Genomic DNA, 22,279 nt, shown 5'->3' on the forward strand with positions numbered 1-22,279 from the left:
CGATATTTCCTCGCATTCTGTCGCGACAGGGCTCGCGCGTCCCCTCATGATTCCCCTCACGGTTCCCGCCCTGCGCGCGCGGTCCCGGAAGCGGAAGCCGCGCGGGCCCCGGAAGCGCCGCCGGCTCCTTCCCGGCAGCGCCGCCATCTTGGCTTGGGCCGTGAGGGAGCCGCGGCCGCCGCTGCCCGCCCCGCCTGCTCCGCCGCCATCGCGGCCCGGCCGCCGCTGCCCGCCTGCCTCCCTCCCTCGGCCGCGGGCAGGAGGGGCCGCCCGGGGCCTGGCGGCCGCGGAGAGGTAAGCGGGACGGGGACGGACGGGCGGGCTGCCTTCCTGTCTCACTGTCTCTCTGCGTTCTCCTTCTCCCTCCGTTTTCCCCTGTCCTTTCCTCCCTTTTTCACCCTTCTCTTTCAGTCCCTCCTTTCCTCGGCTGCCTTCCTGTCTCACCCTTTTCTGCCGTTCTCCTCCTCTCTCTCCTTTCCCCATCTCTCTCTTGTTTCTCCTTCCCCCCTCCTTTTTCCCTCTCCTGTTTCTCTCCTTCCCTTCCTCCTTTTCCACCTTTCCCCTCTCTCTCAGTCCTTCCTTTCCTCTTTCCCTTCTTCCCTCCCTCTCTGGTTCCTCTTTCCTCTCTCTCATTTTCATTCCCTCCCTTCCATTTCCCTTTCCCCTTTTCCTTTCAGTCCCTCTCTCTTTACCTCTCCCTTTCCCCCTTTTTCTTCCCCTTCTTTCTTATTTTCTCCTTTTCTCCTCTCGCTTTTAGTCCCTCCCTTCCTCTTTCCCTTTTTCCCTCTCTCTCTCAATTTTCGCTTTTCCTCTCCCTTTTATTCCCCCGTTTTCTCGCCTTTGTCCCTCCTTTTTACCCTCTTCCCCCCCCCCTTTTCTCCCCTCTTTTTCCGTGCTTTTTACTCCTTAAAAATTCAAATAATGGAATTTAAATCCAAATCATTGAGTTTATCTCTCAAAACAACCCATAAAGTGGATTTTATGAAGACCCAGAGAAAGCTTCTATGAAGCTCTGTGCTTATTAAAATTACACTAGTTAATTGTCGTTAATTAGATTATATTATTACGATTTGCTATTATTTTTGCTCTGTAAAAATTGAAATAATTGCGTTTATATCTTAAATACAACCTATAAAATAAAATTCTTTGGAATTTTATTATTAAGTTTTCTGTGATTCTTGCTCCTTAAAAACCGAAATAATTCAATTTATATCTCACAGCCCATAAAGTGGATTTTTTTAAGGAGCTGGGGAAAGGTTCTACTAAGCTCTGTGCTTACTGAGGTTGCATTAATGAATTTTAATGAATGGATTTAATTGTAATTAACGTGTGTGTGTTAATCAGATGAGCAGCAGCAGCAATAAGAGGGCCCCCACCACAGCCACGCAGAGGCTGAAGCAGGATTACCTGAGGATCAAAAAGGATCCAGTGCCTTACATCTGTGCTGAGCCCCTGCCCTCCAACATCCTGGAATGGTGGGCATGGGATGGGGAATGGGGAATGGGAATTGGAGAGTGGGAGCTGGGCTGGCAGTTGGGAGCTGGGTGGGAGCTGGGACGGATTGTCCCTCGCCCCTGGGAGCTGGCGTGAGCTGTCCCTCGCCCCGAGCAGCAGAGGCTTCCCCAGGCTCTCAGCTCCTTCTCCCTCTCTCTGCAGTCTGGGCAGGTGCACAGGGGAGCTTTGCCTGAGGCTGCTCCTGATTCTTTGGGCTGTTTGTGGTTTTTCCCAGTGTTCCATTCCCCTCTTTTCCAGGCACTACGTGGTGCGAGGGCCTGAGCTGACCCCGTATGAAGGTAAATCCCTGCCTGGAGGGCTTCCATGGAAAAACAGGAATGCCAGCGGGTGGGAAAAGGCAAAATAACCCCACTAAAAACAGCTCCAAAAACTGGGAAGGAGGTGAAGAAGTAGGGATGCTGCTGTCAATCGTTCCTATCAGGAATGGGATTTAATAGAATTTTATATGTACTTATAAAATATAATTTATTTCACACATTTTTGGGGTAGTTAGGAGAAGGAATAAAGCAAGGGAGTTGGGGATGGGAATTTGAATTGGGGTGAGAATTATTAATTAAATATCATTCCTTCAACCCATTTAGGTGGTTTAGAAGAAGGAATGTAGCAGGGGAATTGAGGATGGAAGTTATTGATTAAATATAACTCATTTAACCCATTTTTTGCTGGTTTGCAGGTGGATATTACCACGGAAAATTAATATTTCCTCGAGAATTCCCTTTCAAACCCCCCAGTATTTATATGATCACCCCCAATGGAAGGTTCAAGTGCAACACAAGGTAAGGGCTCCTTCCCAGGCTGCAGCCATTCCCATCCCAAATCCAGGCCCCCTTCCCAGCATTCCCCCCAGCCGTTCCCAGCCCAATTCCCGGTTCCTGGCTGTCTGTCCCTGGCCAGGCTCTGTCTGTCCATCACGGATTTCCACCCGGACACCTGGAACCCGGCCTGGTCCGTGTCCACCATCCTGACGGGGCTGCTCAGCTTCATGGTGGAGAAGGGGCCCACCCTGGGCAGCATTGAGACCTCCGAGTTCACCGTGAGTCCCCTGGGGAGAGTTCCACCACATTTGGGGTTTCTCGGGGTAAAGCCTGGCTGGGATTGGGTTCCTTTTTCCTGTCTCTCCCACTGGTCCGCAGGATGAAAAATGAACAAAATTTATGCCCCACAAACCTCAATTTTAGTCAATAGTCCTCACAAATGTGATGCTTTAAATGTTAAAACCCACTTGGTGTGAGGTTTGCACCATTGTGGTGGGAAATCAGGGGTGGAATTGAAATAAATGGATTGAATTTTCATGGAATTGCTGATAAATTTGTTTTTTCTCCCCAGAAAAGGCAGCTGGCTGCACAGAGCTTAGCATTTAATTTAAAAGATAAAGTCTTCTGTGAGCTCTTCCCTGAAGTGGTGGAGGTAAGGAAATCTTCATTCATTATTCATTTTTCAGCTCCAGACCTCCCTCGCTGCCCCTCCCCAAATTCCACTTTCCCATGCAGGAAATAACCAACAACACCCAAATCACCCCAAATTCCATTGAATTTTCTGTTCCCCCATGCAGGAAATCAAACAAAAGCCCCAAATCCCCACACGTTCCACTTGTCCACTGGCTTTGCTCTCCCCTTGCAGGAGATGAAGCAGAAGCAGAAGGCGCAGGACGAGCTGAGCTCCAGGCCGCCGTCACTGCCGCTGCCCGACGTGGTGCCGGACGGGGACGCGCACCTGGGGCACAACGGGCACGCTGCCCTGCTGCAGGGGCAGCACGCGGCCCTGGCGCCCGGGCACGCCGGGGGGCTGCAGCAGCCCCCCAGGAACCACGGACTCTTGGGGGGAGCCCTGGCGAACTTGTTTGTCATCGTGGGCTTCGCCGCCTTCGCCTACACAGTCAAGTACGTGCTGAGGAGCATAGCCCAGGAGTGAGAGCCTGCAGAGACCAAATGTGCTGGGCTGGGGGTGAGCGGGGCTCCTCGGGGGGGAGATGTGGGGTTTGGCCCTGCCAGGGCCGTGCTGGGCTCGGGGAACGTTTTGGCTTGTAGAGTTCTGCTCCATCTGTGGTGTCAACAGTGAAGATCTTCAGCCAAGTTTTATTCTGTTGAGTTTTCACTTCAGGATGAGTGGGACTCTTGGAATGGGACTCTTGGGGTGGAAAATTTGGGGTTTTGCCCTTCCTTGGGTCATGGTGGGGCTTGGTGAGACACATTGATTTGTAGAGTTCTCCTCCATCTGTGGTTTGAACATTGAAGATCTTCAACAAATTTGACTCTGTTGACTTTTCAATTCAGGGTGAATGGGACTCTTTGGAATTGGGTTCTTGGGGTGGAAAATTTGGGGTTTTTTGCCTTTCCTGGGTTGTGGTGGGGTTTTGGGTTCAGAAGTCACAGCATTGTTGGGGAGCCCCTTTGATTTGTAGTTCTCCTCCATCTGTGGTTTTAACATTGAAGATCTTCAGCCAATTTTGACTCCATTGAGTTTTTCATTCAGGATGAGTGGGACTCTTGGAATGGGACTCTTTGGGTGGAAAATTTGGGGTTTTTGCCCCTCCTTGGGTCATGGTGGGGCTTGTTGGGACCCGTTGATTTGTAGAGTTCTCCTCCATCTGTGGTGTGAACATTGAAGATCTTCAACAACTTTGACTCTGTTGAATTTTCACTTCAGGATGAATGGGACTCTTGGAATGGCACTCTGGAATGGGACTCTTGGGGTGGAAAATTTGGGGTTTTTTGCCCTTCCTGGGTTGTGGCGGGGTTTTGGGTCTTGCTGCTGGTGAGAAGTCAAATTTATTGGTTTTATTGTCCCAAAAATGGGGGGTTGTGTCCCAAAATTCAGCATGTGGGGCTCTGGGGATGGAGGGAACAGCACCTGGGGAGGGAAAAATTCCAATTTTGGGGTGGGAATAACAAAGGAGCTCCTGCAGAGCAGCTGGGTCAGAGGAAAACCCCAAATGTGGTTCCACTTGATTCAGGATTTGCTTTAATTCTTAAAAAACCCAAAATTCCTTTGGGATTCATCTGCTGAGGTAAGACCTTAAATTTTGTTTAAAACCATCAAAACCCTAGCCCTATTTTTTTGTTTTTCCCCTAAAAATTTGTTGCATTTAAACCCCAAAATTCCAATTCTTTGGAATTCCCTGGATTTGGAGGAAGATTTGTGGGATCCCTGTGGATTCCAGGATTTGGGAATGGAATTTTTATTCCCATTTTTTGGGGTTGATTTGTGTTTTCCTGGGAATTCAGCTTTTCCCCCGAAGAAAAAGAAAAAATTAAATTTCAACCTCTCCCTCAGGATAAAATCTTGGGATAAATCCTTGAAATTGCAGCTGCAATTCCATGGATTTAAAAATTTTGGAATTTTCCCCAGAATCTTTATTTTTAATAAAAATTCCTGGATTTTGGGGGGATTTTCCAAGCTCAGAGGAGTGGGAATGGCTGCGTTTTAAAGTGATTTATTCATAATAAAAATCCATAAAAAATCGACTTTGTGGGACTTCTTTGGGGAATAAAATTCCATGGGGAAAAAATGGGATTTGGGATATTTCAGTTCATAAATAAAATAATGAAAAATATTCATTTTTCCTGATTGTTTTCCTTTTTTCAGTCGGATTTTCCAGCTTCCCTTGGATGTCTTCGTGTCTTTCCTTCATCATTCATAATTTCTGTAATTCCTTGAAATTTTGGGATATTTTTTAGCATTCCTGCTGATAATTACTGATTTTAATTAAAATTAAATTATATATAATAAATTATAATATTTTAAACTAGATAGAGAATAATTGCAATTATATTAAAATTATATATCTGATTTATTTATAAACAAATTATAAATTATGAATACTTAATAATTTAATTCATAATTACAGGTAATTTAATTAATGAATAATCAGGGATTAATTAATCCTGCCATTTTCATGGGGGGGAAAAAATTGGATTTTTAAAGCCAGAAAATCCCATTTCCAGCAGAAAAATCACCAAAAAAAGGGAATTCGCTCCTTAAAAACTCCAGGAATTCCCAAATTCCTGGAATTTCTTTTGGGAATGAGGACGGCTCATTAGGATTAATTAGGAATTCTTAATTAGCGCCGGGAGCTTTGCCCTGCCGGGTTATTTCCCTTTTGGAGTGGCAGAAATTTGGGAATTTTTTCTATTTTTCCGGGAATTTGGGGGTTTGGGGATCGGCCACGAGGTGGCGCCACCGTGTCGGGAATTGGGGCTGGAGCGGATTTGGGGAATCCTGGAAAATCCTAAACTGGGAACGATCCCAAATCCCAAAATCGCGAAATCCCAGCCTGGGGGCGGCTCTGGGAATGGAGGAATTCCCTGGGGATATTTTATGGGATTGTCACAAAATCCGGGAATGTTTGGGGCTCTGGGAATGGGGGAATTCCCTGGGGATATTTTATGGGATTGTCACAAAATCCGGGAATGTTTGGGGCTCTGGGAATGGGGGAATTCCCTGGGGATATTTGATGGAACTAAAATTGGGAAAAGAATTTTTGGGGCGATCTCCAACCCCTCCAGGAGAAAGCCAGGATGGGATGATCCCAAAAATCAGGAAAGGGATTTTGGGGATTATCCCAAAATTGAGAAGAGGATTTCAAAATTGAGAAGAAGATTTTTGGGATGATCCTGAAATTGGGAAGGGGATTTCTGGGATGATCCAAAAATCAGGAAAAGGATTTTTGTGATAATCCCAAAAATTGGGGGATATTCTGGGGGGATTTTTGGGATTTTTCCCAAAAAATCAAGAAAAGGATTTCTGGGATGATCCCAAAATTGGGAAGGGGATTTTTGGGATTTCCCAGCCTGGGGCTCTGGGAATTCCATCGGCCCCGGGAAGGTCCCACAGGCGCCGGAGAAGTTCAAAATTATCAACAAATCCCAAAAATGAGCAACAAATCCCGCCTGGAATGTGCTGGGCTGAGCTGCCCTTAACTCCTGCCGTGCTGGGCACCTCCCCCTGGGACTTTTCCCCTTCCCAAATTCCAGGGTTCCATTTCTTCCCATTCCCAAATTCAATTTAATTCATTTTTTTCCCTTCCCAAATTCCATTTTTTCCCCATTTTTTCCTGTCCCCAAATTCCACATTTTTCTGGAGGTGCTGCCAAAAAACCAGGGGACAAAATTTGGTTTTTCTGGATTTTGGGTTGGGAGTGTCCCGTGCCTCAGTTTCCCCAAGATCCAGAGTTTTCCTCCCAATACATAAAACTTTTTCTCCTTATCCACAAAACTGGGAAATAAAACATGGATTCTGCTCTATCCATGCTGGGGTTTATCCCGAGGCAGGGATTTCCAGCCCTGCCAGGTGCTCCAAATTCCCAAAAAAACCCTGATTTCCCTGGGATAAATTTCCCCAAAAAAGCTGATTTTCCTGAGAGAAATTTGCAAAACCCTCCTGATTTCCCTGGGATAAAATCCCAAAAAACCCTGATTTTCCTGGGATAAAATCCCAAAAAACTGATTTCCCCAGGATAAAATAAAAAAAATCCTGATTTCCCTGGGATAAAATCCCCCCAAAAAAGTTGATTTTCCTGGGATAAATCCCAAAAAACCACGGATTTTTCTGGTATAAATTCCCAAAAAATAAGCTGATTTTTCTGGGATAAAATCCTCCAAAACTCGGATTTTGCTGGGATGCGCGGGGAGGGAGCGGGCGCTGATCCCGATCTGGGGCAGTTCCATTATCGGGGAATTTCGTGGGATCGTGGAGCGGCGCCTGCAGCTCCTCCTTTTTTCCCTTTTTTTTTTTTTTTTTTTTTTCCCTGTTTTTTTCCTCCTCCTTTTCTGGGAGTTGATGGAAACTCCTCCGGGAAGCCGCGGGGAGCCGGAGCGGCGGCAGGAGCTGCGATTTGGGATCTGGGGTTTGGGGTTTGGGGTTTGGGGTTTGGGATGGGGAACCCGCGCCCTCCCGCCCCGTGACAGCGCCGGGGGCTGCGGGGATTTTTTAGGGAAAAACCGAAAAAAGGAAAAACTTCGGGAAGCTCCACCTGCTCCTGCCGGGCTCGGGAGGTTTCGCTTCCCCCCGCGGAGCTTTGGGGGTGTGAGGAATTTGGGGTTTGGGATTGTTTTTTGGGATATGCTTTTTGGGGTTTGTGTTTTGGGATGTAAGGAATTTGGGGTTTAGGATTTGTTTTTTGGGGTGTGGGAGGTTTGGGGTTTGATTTTTTGGGGTTGTTTTTAGGGATTTGTTTTTTGGAGTGTGAGAGGTTTGGGTTTTGGGATTTGTTTTTTAGTGTTTGAGGAATTTGGGTTTTGGGATGTGAAGGATCTGGTTTTGGGAATTGCTTTTTGGGGTGTGAGAGGTTTGGGGTTTGGTTTTGACAGTTTGGTTTTTTTGGGATGTAAGGAATTTGGGGTTTGGGATTTGTTTGTGAGGGGTTTAATTTTGGGGTGTGAAAGGTTTGATTTTTGGGATTTATTTTTTGGGGCGTGAAGAATTTGGTTTTGGGGATGTGAAGGATTTGTTTTGAGGGATTGGTTTTTTAGGGCGTGAGGGATTTTTTGGGGGGGACGTGAGGGGTTTGGTTTTTTGGGATTTGAGGGATTTGGTTTTTGGGGTGTGACTAATTTGTTGTATGGGATCTGGTTTTTTTGGGGTGTGAGGAGTGTTTTTTGGCATTTGTTTTTTGGGATGTGAGGGGTTTAGGTTTGTGGGATTTGTTTTTTGGGATGTGAGGGGTTTGTTTATTGGGGTGTGACAGTTGTTTTTTGGGATTTGTTTCTTGGGGTGGGAGGAATTGTTTTGGGATGTGAAGGATCTGTTTTTTGGGGTGTGAGGGATCTGGTTTTTGGGATCTGCTTTTATGGGATCTGGTTTTTGGGGTGTGAGGGATCTGGTTTTTGGGATCTGGTTTTTTAGATCTTTTTTGGGGTCTGTTTTTTGGGGTGTGAGGGATTGTTTTGGGGTGTGAGGGATCTGTGTTTTGGGATCAGTTTTGGGATCTGTGTTTTGGGATCTGTTTTTTGGGGTGTGAGGGATTTCTTTGGGGTGTTTTGGGCTCTGTGTTTTGGGATCTGTTTTTTGGGGTGTGAGGGATTGTTTTGGGGTGTTTTGGGATCTGTGTTTTGGGATCAGTTTTGGGCTCTGTGTTTTGGGATCTGTGTTTTGGGGCGTGAGGGATCTGTGTTTTGGGATCTGTGTGTTGGGCTCTGTGATTTGGGCTCTGTGTTTTGGGCTCTGTGCTTTGGGCTCTGTGTTTCGGGATCAGTTTCGGGGTGCGGGGCCGGGTCTGTGCCCCCCGGCCGGCCCGGGATGCCCGCGGTTGCCCCGGTCCCGGTTCCCCGCAGCGCCGAGCGCCGCTCGAGGGTTTGTGCCGGGAATGGCCGGGGCGGTGCCGGGCTCTGAGCCGAGCCGGGCTGAACCCGCCTGAGCCGGGCCCGGCCCTGCCCCGCCGCTTCCAGCGCCTCCAAAAGCGGCTTTAAACCAACCTGGGAGGGTTCCGAGCCTTCAGAACCAGCTTTAAACCCAACCTGGGAGGGTTTCGAGCCTCCAAAAGCGGCTTTAAACCAACCTGGGAGGGTTCCGAGCCTTCAGAACCGGCTTTAAACCCAACCTGGGAGGGTTTCGAGCCTCCAAAAGCGGCTTTAAACCAACCTGGGAGGGTTTCGAGCCTTCAGAACCAGCTTTAAACCAAACCTGGGAGGGTTTCGAGCCTCCAAAAGCGGCTTTAAACCAACCTGGGAGGGTTCCGAGCCTTCAGAACCAGCTTTAAACCCAACCTGGGAGGGTTCCGAGCCTTCAGAACCAGTTTCAAGCCCCATTTCGGGGGACAGAGTAAAACCAGTTTTAAATCCGATTTGGGGTCAGAACTGAGTCAAAGCAGTTTCAAGCCCCGTTTGGGGGTGCTGAGTGCCTTTAAAAGCAGCTTCAAGCCGGATTTAAGGGGGCAGAGAAAAACCAGTTTCAAGTTGGATTTTGGGGGTGCTGGGTGCCTTTTAAACCAGTTTTAGGCCGGGTTTAGGGCAGAGCAGCTCCTCGCCTCTGGGATTTCTGGGAAGCTCCCACGGACTCAGCTGCATCTCCTGAGGGTCCAGAATTCCAGACAAATTCCAAATAAATTCATTTCCGGCTTTTCCATCCCAAGGAGCTACTTGGAACCTCCTGGAATTTGGATTTTTTTGGACACAAATCTGCTTGGATCCTTCTGAAATTCTGATTTTGATACAAATCCAGTTGGATCCTTCTCACGTGCTTAATTCTGGATTTATTTTAGAGACAAATCTGGGTTTTTTTGCTCCTGAAGGATTCTCCTCCAGCTCCTTGATTCTGACGTGGTTAGTTTGGATTTATTTTGGACACAAATCTGTTTTTTTCTTGCTGACTGCTTGGATCCTTTCCACCTGCTTCATTCTGGATTTATTTTAGGGACAAATCCGGGGGTTTTTTTTATTACTCCTGAAGGATTTTCCTCCAGCTTCTTGATCCTCACCTGATTATTTTGGGGTTTTTGGGTTTTTATTGGTACTGAAGCATTTTACACCTGGCTCTTTGATCCTGACCTAATAAATTCAGATTTTTTTTGGACACAAATCTGATTTTTTCTGGTCCTGGACCATTTCCCCCCTGGCTCCTTGACCCTGACCTGGTCAGTTCCAATTTTCTGGGACACAGATTGGATTTTCCTCGGTGCCACCATGCCGGGCTGGTGGCTGCTGCTGGCGCTGCTGTGCCACCAGCTGTGTCCCCGCGTGGTGACAGCGGCCAGGAGGGACAGGGACAGGGACAGGGACAGGAGGGGCAGGAAGGAGCACCCAGAGCCCCTGAACACCTCCCTGGCCAACAGCGAGGAGCAGCCCAAGGTGGGTTTGGCATCATTCCTGGAGTTATTCTGGAGTTATTGGGATTTTCCTGCCTTTTCTGAGCTGATTTTGGGCTCATTTCATCAATTCTCTTTGGTTTTTTATTGAATGTTCATTGTTCTCCATGTTGGGAGCAGCAGAGAATTCCCGAGGTGGATTCTGGGATCGTTCCCAGAATGATCCATTTTCCCATCCCCTGAACATCTGGGTGGGTTTTCCATGGAATTTCAGGGGATTATCAGGGAATGGGAGTCCCAGCAGTTGCAAAAAGATCTCTGAGGGACTCAGAAAAAAAATCTGAGGAATTTTCAGAGCTACTGGCTCCTCCTGACCCCTCAGTGTCCTCCAAAAGCAGCAGCACCAGCCCAGGCTGATTTTTGGGACCCCTGAGGCCAATGATTTACTGGGATTTTCCCGCCTTTTGGGCTGGATTTTTGGGACCCTCTGAGGCCAATTCTTGTCCCGGTGTGTCCTCAGTGTGGGCTGGGTTTTGGGGAGCCCTGAGCTCAGTCAGTGCCTGATCCTTGTCCCGGTTGTCCCCAGCTGCTGCAGGCTGCAGACGCGCGGCTCACAGACCCCCACACCACCTGGATCTCCTTCGTGCACCGCCCGGACGACGGCAGCAGCTCCAAGAGGAGATGCAAAGGCAGAGACAAGAAATTGGTAGGATTTGCCCCCCTCGTGTCCCAGCTTCCTTCCTGCCGCTCATCCTCAAGGTTCCACATTTTCCCAGCCCAAAGAGTGCTGAATTTCCTTTTTTTCGTTTGTTTAATTTCTCAGTTTTAGAGAAATTTGAGCCTTCTTTCCTCAGCAGAGGAGATGTGGGAATTTTGAACCAGCCACTCCCAAACTGAGCTTTTCTTGTCTCTCAAATTGAGCCTTTCTCATCTCTCAAATTGAGCCTTTTATAGGTTATTTTCCCACTCATTAAAAGTAAAATCAGTATTTTTTTCCCCTTCCAAGAGATAAAGTCCAAGTATCCCAAAGGATCAATTAATCAAGGTGTGGACAAGTGGTTTATTTCAAATTAATGAGCTGAGTGACAGCTCATTAATCACGTGGCACTTTTCATCTGCTGCTTGGACAATCTTGGATTCTTTTAATTATTTTAATTATTTGAGGAATTTTTTGCATCCTCTGAATGTCTGGGCAGCTTTTCCATGGAATTGTAGAGGTTTATCAGAGGAATGGGAGTCCCAGCAGCTGGAAAAAGATCTCTCAGAGCTCTTGGCCCTTCCTGATCCCTCAGTGTCCTCCAAAAATTGTCAGGAATTTTCTGGGAACAACTCCCCTCACGTTGCTGATGTTCCTGTAGGATTTTCTGCAATTCCCAGGTTTTAATCCCAAATTTTCCTTTGTTTGTTCCCTCAGCGAGGCCTGGTGGGGCCTCCAGGGCCTCCTGGGCCTCAGGGACCTCCAGGAGCTCCCGGGGCTGAAGTCACCAGGGAAGTTCTTCTGCAGGAGTTCAAGGAGATCTTAAAAGGTAAAAGATTTTAAAAAGTCAAAGATTACCAGAGCATATTCAAGGTAAAGGGTGTTAAAGGCCGGAGGAGCTTTGTTTTGGTGAAGAACCATGAACCAAAATGACGACCAAAAATGTTCCCCCAGTGCTGCTGGGCTTTAATTGGAGATCCAAGTGCAGAATTCCAGGCACACATTAATGGTTTCATGGGCCAGGCCCTTAAATGAAGATTTTATTTCCTTTTATTTCATTTTATTCCTCTTTTCCCCTCAGAAGCCATGGAGCACAGGGCCTCCCTGCCCATCTCAGCCCAGCCCAGCCCAGCTGCTGCTGTCCCTGGAGGAGCTTCCATCACAGGAATAGGAATGGCCAGGCCATTAAGTGAAGATTTAATTTAATTTTATTTCGTTTTATTTCATTTTATTTCCCTTTTCCCCTCAGAAGCCATGGAGCACAGGGCCTCCCTGGCCGTCTCAGCCCAGCCCAGCCAGCTGCCCCCGCTGCTGCTGTCCCTGCAGGAGCTTCCCTCGCAGCGGCGCGTGGAGCAGGCGTTCCACTGCAAGCTCAAGGGCCAGGTGCTGGTGGACAAGAAGACCTTGGTGGAACTCCAGAATTTCCAGTCGGTGAGGAACTCAGCCTGGATGAGGCTGATCCAGCTGAGCCTGGGGATCAGCTCCAGGGCTCTGAGGGGCTTCTGCTCAGCCCAGAAACTCCTCTGGGGCTGAAAGGAAGAGACAAACCCATGAGAAGGTGTCCAAAGGAGGCCACAGGTGGATCCACCTTGGATCCCCTTTTAAAATTCATTATTCCAGAGGTTCTGCCACTGATGGATCCACCTTGGATCCCCTTTTAAAATCTGATATCCCAGAGGTTCTATCCTTGATGGATCCACCCTGGTGAATTCCCTTTTTAAATCCATGATCCCCCAGGTTCTGCCACTGATGGATCCACCTGGGATCCTCTTTTAAAATCCACCATTCCATTATTTCCCAAACTTTTGGCAGCCTAGCTTGGCAGTCAGGCAGGATCAGCCCTGAGGCATGGGCAGGGCTGGAGGGAGAGCTGCTGCCTCATTAATTAGCAGGGAAAATTGGACTAATTAAGCCATCCCAGCAGTGGGCTGCTGCTTCCTGTGCCTCAGGCATGAGGTGCCCAATTCATTCCCGATTTTTCCTGGCTGGGAGCTGCTGTGGGAGGCTCTGGGTGCCAAACTGGCACCGCAGCCGGGGACAAGAAGAGTCGGGTTTGGGCTTGTGCCCTCTGGGAAAGGGGAATGCAGAGCCAGAGCAGAGCAGGGATTCGGGATCAGCACAGGGATTCGGGATCAGCACAGGGATTCGGGATCAGCACAGGGATTCGGGATCAGCACAGGGATTCGGGATCAGCACAGGGATTCGGGATCAGCACAGGGATTCGGGATCAGCACAGGGATTCGGGATCAGCACAGAGATTTGGGATCAGCACAGGGATTTGGGATCAGCACAGGGATTCGGGATCAGCACGGGGATTCGGGCTCAGCCCAGGGTGGGATTCGGGCTCAGCCCAGGGCTCAGCTCTGTTCTCTCTCCACAGCCCGCGGCCAAGGGCGCATTCCTGCGGGGCTCGGGGCTGAACCTGGCCACCGGGCGCTTCACCGCCCCCGTGGGCGGCATCTACCAGTTCTCAGCCAACATCCACATCGGTGAGTGCTGCCCCAGGGAGCCCGAACCCCGAGAGAACCCCTGGAGAATCCCCAGATATTCCAGAGGTTCTGCCACTGATGGCCTGTGATGGATCCCCTTTTTAAATCTGATATTCCAGAGGTTCTGTCCCTGATGGATCCACCCTGATGGATCCCATTTTAAATCTGATATTCCAGAGGTTCTGCCCTGATGACCAGTGACGGATCCACCTTGTATCCATTGCCTTTGGCTCCATCAGATAAGGAGGAACCCTCTGGCACCTCCTGCAGCCATCCCAGGGCTGCTGATGCCCCTCTGTCCCTCAAACCCCAGAATTTGTGGGATTTCTGACGTTTTCCCTCTGTTTCTCCCAGACCACAGCGAGCTGAAGAGCAAAGTGCAGCTGCGGGCGCGGGACAGCGTGCGGGTGCTGATCTGCATCGAGTCCCTGTGCCACAGACACACGTGAGGCACCCGGGGCACTGAGGGGACTCCTTCCCTCTACTTCTCCACATTTCTGAACATTTCTGCCAACTTTGGCAATTCTTTCCCTCAAGGGGATTTTGGGAGCTTTTCCAGGGAAGAAGGGGCTGGAAAAGGAGCTTTTCCAGCAGAGAGCAAAGCTGTGGCTCTGTCCTTGGCCCCAGACCCCAAATCCCTGCCCAGGTTTATTTTAATGCCCTGCCCTGAGCTCCTCCAGAAATCCACAGGTCCGGAAATCAGGGTGACTTTGGGACAGATCCCAGAGCAATCAGCATGGATTTGGGACATGTCCCAGAGCAGTGGGAGTGATCTGGATGGATTTGGGACAGATCCCTGAGGATGGATTTGGGACAGATCCCAGATCCCTGAGGATGGATTTGGGACAGATCCCAGATCCCTGAGGATGGATTTGGGGCAGGGATTTGGGGCAGGTCCCAGATCCCTCAGAATGGATTTGGGGCAGGTCCCAGATCCCTCAGGATGGATCTGGGGCAGGGATTTTTGGGGCAGGTCCCTCAGGATGGATCTGGGGCAGGGATTTTTGGGGCAGGTCCCTCAGAATGGGTTTGGGGCAGGGATTTGGGGCAGGGATTTGGGGCAGGTCCCAGATCCCTCAGGATGGATTTGGGGCAGGGATTTGGGACGGGTCCCAGTCCAGGCGCCCGTGGCCGGGACAGACGGACGGAGCCGGCGGCAGCAGCAGCGCTGGGAGCCTGCCTGGACACCTTCCCTGTGGAATTTCCTGGGAATGCCAGCCCTGAATCATCCATCCATCCATCCATCCATCCATCCATGGGGCTGGGAAGGCCCCGGGCTTTGGGACGAGCCCCGGAAGCTCGGCAGGAGCAGGGGAGGGCTGGGCAGGACCTGACACGGCCTCCCCTGAGCGGCTGCCAAGGGCTCCAATCCCTCCTTTCTCCTGGGAAAAGCTCGCTGGGACTTGCAGGGATTCATCACAGGGGAAAATAGAATTAATAAAAATTAGGAAAGGAGTTGGTTTAATTGGGAAAACAAGGAAAAGCCAGGATTAAAACTGAGTTTAACTAGGTTTGTGCTGAGTGGCAGGTGCCAAGGGGCTCCCACGTTTTATTTTTGCTGGAAAAAACACGTTGGGACTGGCAGGGATTCATCACTGGGAGAAAAATAATTAAAAAAAAAAAGAGGAAAAGGGCTGATTAAATTGGGAAAATAAGGAAAGACAATGATGGGCAGGAACCAGCCAGGCGTAAAACTGAGTTTAACTGGGTTGAGCAGGTGCCAAGTGGCTCCAACTTTTCATTTTTTAAATCTGTTTATTTCTTATTTCTTAGGTCCTTGGAAGTCATTGCTGGCCTGGAAAGCAACAGCAAAATCTTCACTGTTTATGTCCATGGCTTGCTGCAGCTGCAGGTGAGGCCCTGAAAATTGGGAATTTCTGCCCCAAATCTCTGGGCAGGACATGGAATTATTTCCTGGACTCTCCCCTGCAATTCCAGGAAATAAATAGCAAATAAATAATTAAATAATGATTAAATCCATAAATAATGATAATGCTAAAATTAATAATTATTAATGAAGAACAATAAAATGAATAATTAAATAAGTAGCAAATAAATAATAATTAAATAATAAACCCTCTTTGTCCCTACATTTAAAGGAGGGAAATTCCTCACCTATTGAGTAAAAAGTATTATTATTGAGTAAAAAGTAAAAATAATTTAGGTGTCATTTCTTAATTGGACACTTTATCCTTAAAAGGCCTTCTAGAGACAGACAGGGCTCCATTTTTTGGTGAAGTGCTGCAGAACTCTCAGTTTATAGGACAATAATATAGATAAGAACTAACAAACATCTGAGTCCTAACAAGAAATTCCATCTCTCCCATTTAATCCCAGCCCTGGCTAAAAAAGAAGCTAAAACCCAACGGATTCCTGCTGCTGGGAGGGGTTTTCCCGTTTTCCCTGCAGGAATTCCCACTTTCCCGTCTCCCTGCAGGCTGGCCAGTACACCTCCATCTTCGTGGACAACGGCGCGGGCGCCGCCGTCGCGGTGCAGCCCGGCTCCGATTTCATGGGGATGCTGCTGGGAGCCTAGGGCAAGGATGCACCCAAACCCCCAAATCCCCAATTTCCTGCCTTTCGGACTGAAACCCCCACTCTGACCCTGAAACTGCTCCCTGCTCCTGCGGAATTTGAATTCATCCCCAGCCCCTCCAGCTTTGCTTCCAGAAGCTGCTGCTGATTTTTGAGGTCCTCACCAGCTCGTTCTTCATCAGAATTCTGCTTTTTGTCCTCTTTTTACCCAAAAAATCCTTTGGAATATTTAATTTGTGCTTCACCAGGCGCTCACGGAGCAGCACGCTGACTTTGGGGCTCGTTGTGTTGTAATTTGATTATTTCACTGTAGCACTTGTAACCAGCACGGGTTTGGGTTTTTTTGGGATTGATTTGGGGTTTGTTTTGGGGTTGGAAATGAAGGATTGAGATGGGAAATATCAGAAATAAATCAGTGACTCTTTTCTGTGTGGTGGGGAGGAAGGGGAAGGATTTTCCAGCAAAATTGCTTTTGCTGGGGGTTGGGAATGGCTTGGATCCTCTCCCAGGCTCTGATTTGGGTGTATTTGACCAGGAAAATGTTGAATTTTCCTACAATCCAAGGCTTGAACTCTTTTATATCCTTTATATCAAAATAAAATTATATATTATAATTATATATATATATAATATATATAATTATGTCTCTAATTATATATTTTCTAAATATAATTATATATATTTTATATTGTTCAAAAATATATAATATATATGATTATATTTATATATATGGTTTTCCATCGTTTATATAGATAGTTTTCCCGGTTTATTTATTCACTCTCCCTCAGTCCCAAAATCCCAAACTTTTCCCCAATCCCAGAATCCCAAACTCCCCCCATTCCCGGGTCCATCCCATGGGTGTATCCCGCTCAGGACCCCAAAGGAGGAGCAGGGATTTTGGGATTTTTTGGGAATCTTTGGAGTCCCCTCCTGTCCCCCAGCCCCAAAGCCCCCGTGCTGAGCAGTTCCCTGTCCCACCCCGTTTATCACATCCTGGCATCGCAGATTTTTGTTTCATTCCCGTTTTTTTCTGGCTCCAGGAGCTCTGGGAGTCAGGAATTTAAATTGGTGTTCGCAGAGGAATGCGGATTTGGGTGCCAAAAACCCGATATCATCTGTCTGGCACCTCCAGGGCAGGAGATTCCCGGGGAAAAATGGGAATGTTGGGCTGGGATTGGCACAGCCTGCGGCCCTGGGGGCTTCTCCTGCTCTCCCAGCGCAGGGAAAAAGGGAATTTTCAGGATTTCCCAGGATTTTTCTGCTGTTCCTCCCTCCCTGCCCATGCCCAGTGGCTGTGGAGTCATTAAAGCTGGAAAAATCTGGGAGAAATCTTTAATTTTCTTCCCCACTCCCTGTCCCGAGTGTTTGGGAGCTGACCTGTGGGATGAGGAATTTTGGGGATTTGGGAAGGGCCGATTCCAAAGGGGAATCCAGGAGAATCAGGGAGCTGCCGATCCTGTGAAAGCAGAAGGAAGGACCAGTAAAACATGGCATTTTTATGGTTTTTTCCTATGGAATGGTCCCTCGGGGATATTTCCCAGGGAATCGGGGACTGGAGCCCTCAGAAGTGCAGGAATTCTCCCAAAATTCCCATTTTTATTTTATTTTCAGGAGCTGTTTTCTTTTCCTCCCAGGTTTTGATTTCTTTTGTCACTTTGATCTGCAGACCGAGAGCGGGAGGGGATGGGAGGTGAGAGGCGGTCACGGGATATTGGATTCCCAAAAAGAAAAAAACTTGGAAAGGGCAAAAAACGGGAAAGGAAAAGTGAAAAATGAAAATCTGAGAGGGGAGGCTGTGGGCATTCCCTGGGATATTTTGAGAATTTTTCACTCTGTCCCCAAAAACTGGGACACAATTCCAGAGCTGGAATTCCACTTTTATCCCTGGATTTGGCTGGGACTGGGAGAGATCCATGGAAAATTCTGGTCCTGGAACTTCCAGAGATTCTGGGTCTGAATTTGGGTGGATTTTGGGGGAATTTGGAGTTTTCTGTGTGGATTTCAGGGAGTTTGGGGTTTTCTGGCTCCAAATCCATGCAGATTTTGCCAAGTTTGGAGTTTTCTGTGTGGATTTTAGGGAAGTTGGAATTCTGGGCAGTTTGGAATGTTTTGGGTCCAAATCCATGCAGATTTTGTCAAGTTTGGTGTTTTCTGGGTGGACTCTGGGGAATTTGGAGTTTTCCGTGTCCAAATCCAGGTGGAATGTGGATTTTGGGCAGTTTGGAGTTTTCTGCATGAATTTTGGGGAGTTTGGATTTTTCTGTGTGGATTTTGGGGAGTTTGTATTTTTCTGTGTGGATTTTGGGCAGTTCAGAGTTTTCTGTGTAGACTTTGGGGCACTTTGGAGTTTTCAGTGTGGATCTGAGGCAGTTTGGAGTTCTGTGTGTCCCAATCCAGGTGAATTTTGGGACTCTGGATTGGATCCCTTTCCCTCTGCCCTGCAGGAGCCGCTCCCCGGGACAGCCCCGAACCTCGGGAACCACAGATTTGAGCAACTTTTGGGAATCTCCTCCTTTTTTCCATCATTTCCACCAAAACCCGCCAGCCTGGGCACGGAGCCAGCAATGAAATAATCCCAATTTTCTTTGGGAACGGCTCGAATTCCCTGCAGGCGCCACATCCCTGCCCGGGGCTGGGATCCTGCTGCCTGGCTGGGCTGGAGCCGGGATTTCCCTCTTTTCCCCTCCTTTTCCCCCCTTTCCCTCCTCCTTTCCTCCTCCTTTTTCCCTCCTTTTCCCTTTATTTTCCCCTTATTTTACCCCTCCTTTTCCCCTGCTGTCAATCCCAGGAATTCCCAACATGTTTTATCTCCCTGGAATTCCATCAGTGCCTGTCTGGGAGCTTTTCACTTTTCCCAGAATTTTTTCCTGGCTCCCAGTGAAAATTCCCAATTTTTTGGGCCTGTGGACGGGGGAAAGGGATGGGGTGGGAAAAAATAAAAATCCCTCCAAAAAAAAACCAGGATAAACCCCCTTTCCCAAACTTCCAGCTTTTTTTCTCCTTGGAGAGGGAAGCTGGGGGAGAGCAGAGGCTGCAAATCTTGGGAAGGATTAGGGTTTGACTGGGGCTCCAGGAATGTAAATGTGTCTGGCTCCATCCTGGCTGCAAATTCCTGCCTGGAGCCCGGGCCCAGCCTTTGTTTGCCCACCCTGGATGGGCCGGGAGTGCTCAGACTGGGACCTGGGAATGGTCAGAGTGGGATTTGGGAATGGTCGGAGTGGGATTTGGGAATGGCCAAACTGGGATTTGAGTAGGGTCAAACTGGGATTTGAGAAGGGTCAAATAATTGGGATTTGGGAATGGTCAAATGACTGCAATTTGGGAATGGTCAGACTGGGATTTGGGAGAGGTTTTGGTGCTCTGGAGGAGATTTGGGGGCAGCAGGAGGAGCTGGGGGTAAAATTGTGGGGATTTACTTTCTTTCCTCTTCCTTTCCCCTTTCCCTCATCAAGCCCAAATATTCAGTACCTCAGCACCTTAAAAATTAATTTTTAATTGAAAATCACCTTTTAGGGAAGTTTTTTCCCTTAGGTTTTAGCAACTCCCACACCAGGGTAAGGCTGGGATGTGCTCCCAAATCTGCTCCCAAATCCTGCTGTCCTGCAGGAGTGAATCCACACAAAATCCAGGTGTGAATTCCCAAATATTGACCTGTGTGTGTGTGCAAAATCCAGGTGTGAATGCCCAAATATTGATGTGTGTGTGTGCAAATCCCAAGTGGAAAAATTCCCCCTGGGGAAGGAGCCAGAGCTCCCAGAGAAGGGAGATGAAGGGATCTGTCAAGTGGAATTCCAGGAGAAGTGGAAACTGCCAGAAATGGAGAGTCTGGAATGTGCCTAAAATAAATATTCCCTGCTGGGTGTTTATTTTGTCTGGAGGTTCCTGTTCAGGGCTGCAAACCCCTGCCTTGGGGTTCTCCAGGGAATGAAGGTGGATTTGGGATTTGTCTGCTGCAAATCTTCCCCTCATTCCCACATTCCCTGCAGGAATTGTGCTGGGATGCTGTGGGATCACCCCTGGAATCCCAAAGGGATTCAGCTGGGATGCAATTCCAGGGTTCCTCCTCCCCTTCCTCAGGGAAGCAGCTGAGAATCCTTGGAAAAGTGTCCAGGTGGGATTGAAGTCCCTGCCTTGGTATTCTCCAGAGAATCCAGGCCTTGACATTGTCCTAAAGTGGATTTTGGGATTTTTCTGCTGCAAATCTTTCCTTCATTTCCCCATTCCCTGCTGGGATGAGGCTGGAATTGTGCTGGGACGCTGTGGGACCACATCCAAGTCCAGCTGCCCCATTTGTTTTCCAGGATTCTCTGCCTGGATGAAAACCCAAAAATTCCCTCAAAAAATCCCACTTTGGGAGGACAAACAATTGATCATTGTGTTAATAATAAATCCCAATATTTGGGTTTATTCCACAAGGCTTTGTGTTTATTCCTTTTCCTTCCCACACTTTGGTTTTCCTGAAGGAATCCCTTTTTCTTTTTGGGATGTTTTGTGTGTTTTGGTCTTTTTTTTTTTTTTTTTTTTTTTTTTTTTTTTTTTTTTGTGGAATTTTGGGGTTTTTTAAAGATTTTCTTTCTGATTTTCAGCTCGTTGCTCAGTGCTCCCACCAGGACACATTTCCTGGTTTTCCTGGATTTCCTGGATGGAATTCCAAGCTGTTTTCTCCCATCTGCAATCCAGACACCCACAGCAGATGTTCCCACTGATCAGAGCCTTCCAGATGTTCCCACTAATCAGAGCTTCCAGATGTTCCCAGCCTTGGGATGTTTGTCTTACACAGGTAAAATCCCAAAAATTCCCCTCCAAATCCCAAATCCAAGGGGGAAACACTATCCCTGGGACTGTATGTGTATTCCTAAGGGATCTTGGAGCCTTTTCCCAATGGATCATGGAGCTTTTTGCTATGGGATCATGGAGCCTCCTCCTAAGGGATCACAGAGCCTTTTCCTATGGGATCATGGAATGGATCACAGAGCCTTTTCCTAATGGATAACAGATCATTTTCCCAATGGATTGTGGAGCTTTCTCCTAAGGGATCATGGAGCCTTTTCCCAACAGATCCCAGCTCCTTTCCCCAATGGATCCCAGCCCCATTTCCCAATTGCTGCCAGTCCCATTTCCCAATGGATCCCAGCCCCATTTCCCAGTTCTGGAGGCCCCAGGCGCAGGCACCCCGGTAATCCCAGTCCCATTCCCATTTCCCAGTTCTGAGAAGGCCCCAGGCACAGGAGCCCCGGTAATCCCAGTCCTATTCCCATTTCCCAGTTCTGGGAGGCCCCAGGCGCAGGAACCCCGGTGTTCCCATTCCCATTTCCCAGTTCTGGGAGGCCCCAGGCGCAGCAATCCCGGTAATCCCAGTCCCATTCCCATTTCCCAGTTCTGAGAAGGCTCTGGGTGCAGGAACCCCGGCGTTCCCATTCCCATTTCCCAGTTCTGGGAAGGCCGCAGGCACAGGAACCCCGGCGTTCCTGTTCCCATTTCCCAGTTCTGGGAGGGCCCCAGGTGCAGGAACCCCGGTAATCCCAGTCCCATTCCCATTTCCCAGTTCTGGGAGGGTTCCAGGTGCAGGAACCCCGGGAATCCCAGTTCTATTCCCATTTCCCAGTTCTGGGAGGCCCCAGGCACAGGCACCCCGGTAATCCCAGTTCTATTCCCATTTCCCAGTTCTGGGAGGGCTCTGGGTGCAGGAACCCAGGCAATCCCAGTCCCATTCCCATTTCCCAGTTCTGGGAAGGCCGCAGGCACAGGAACCCCGGCGTTCCCATTCCCATTTCCCAGTTCTGGGAAGGCTCCAGGTGCAGGAACCCCGGTAATCCCAGTCCCATTCCCATTTCCCAGTTCTGGGAGGGCTCCAGGTGCAGGAACCCCGGCGATCCCAGTCCCATTCCCATTTCCCAGTTCTGGGAAGGCCCCAGGCACAGGCACCCCGGTAATCCCAGTCCCATTCCCATTTCCCAGTTCTGGGAAGGCCCCAGGCACAGGCACCCCGGTAATCCCAGTCCCATTCCCATTTCCCAGTTCTGGGAAGGCCCCAGGCGCAGGCACCCCAGGAATCCCAGTCCCATTCCCATTTCCCAGTTCTGGAAGGGCTCCGGGTGCAGGCACCCCGGTGTTCCCATTCCCATTTCCCAGTTCTGGGAGGGCTCTGGGCACAGGAATCCCGGTAATCCCAGTCCCATTCCCATTTCCCAGTTCTGGGAAGCCCCAGGCGCAGGCACCCCGGGAATCCCAGTCCCATTCCCATTTCCCAGTTCTGGAAGGCCCCAGGCACAGGAACCCCGGCGTTCCCATTCCCATTTCCCA

General features: G+C 48.8%; 2 protein-coding genes across 2 annotated transcripts; both read left to right on the forward strand.

The window, feature by feature from the left end:
• Positions 1-108: 108 nt before the first annotated feature.
• UBE2J2 (ubiquitin conjugating enzyme E2 J2) lies at positions 109-4,744 on the forward strand. Its single transcript, XM_005496287.4, has 7 exons — positions 109-294; positions 1,345-1,475; positions 1,753-1,793; positions 2,189-2,291; positions 2,410-2,548; positions 2,842-2,922; positions 3,136-4,744. Exons 2-7 carry the CDS (start codon positions 1,345-1,347, stop codon positions 3,424-3,426), a joined length of 786 nt encoding a protein of 261 aa, XP_005496344.1. The 5' UTR covers positions 109-294; the 3' UTR covers positions 3,427-4,744.
• A 3,916-nt stretch (positions 4,745-8,660) lies between these two features.
• Positions 8,661-16,549, forward strand: C1QTNF12 (C1q and TNF related 12). Its single transcript, XM_074558752.1, has 8 exons — positions 8,661-10,298; positions 10,842-10,961; positions 11,670-11,781; positions 12,202-12,383; positions 13,333-13,441; positions 13,796-13,886; positions 15,215-15,293; positions 15,879-16,549. The coding sequence occupies exons 1-8, from the start codon at positions 10,134-10,136 to the stop codon at positions 15,975-15,977; spliced, it is 957 nt and encodes a 318-aa protein (XP_074414853.1). The 5' UTR covers positions 8,661-10,133; the 3' UTR covers positions 15,978-16,549.
• The last annotated feature ends 5,730 nt before the right edge of the window (positions 16,550-22,279 follow it).

This window comes from Zonotrichia albicollis, chromosome 25 (genome assembly GCF_047830755.1).
Source record: "Zonotrichia albicollis isolate bZonAlb1 chromosome 25, bZonAlb1.hap1, whole genome shotgun sequence".
NCBI lineage: Eukaryota > Metazoa > Chordata > Aves > Passeriformes > Passerellidae > Zonotrichia > Zonotrichia albicollis.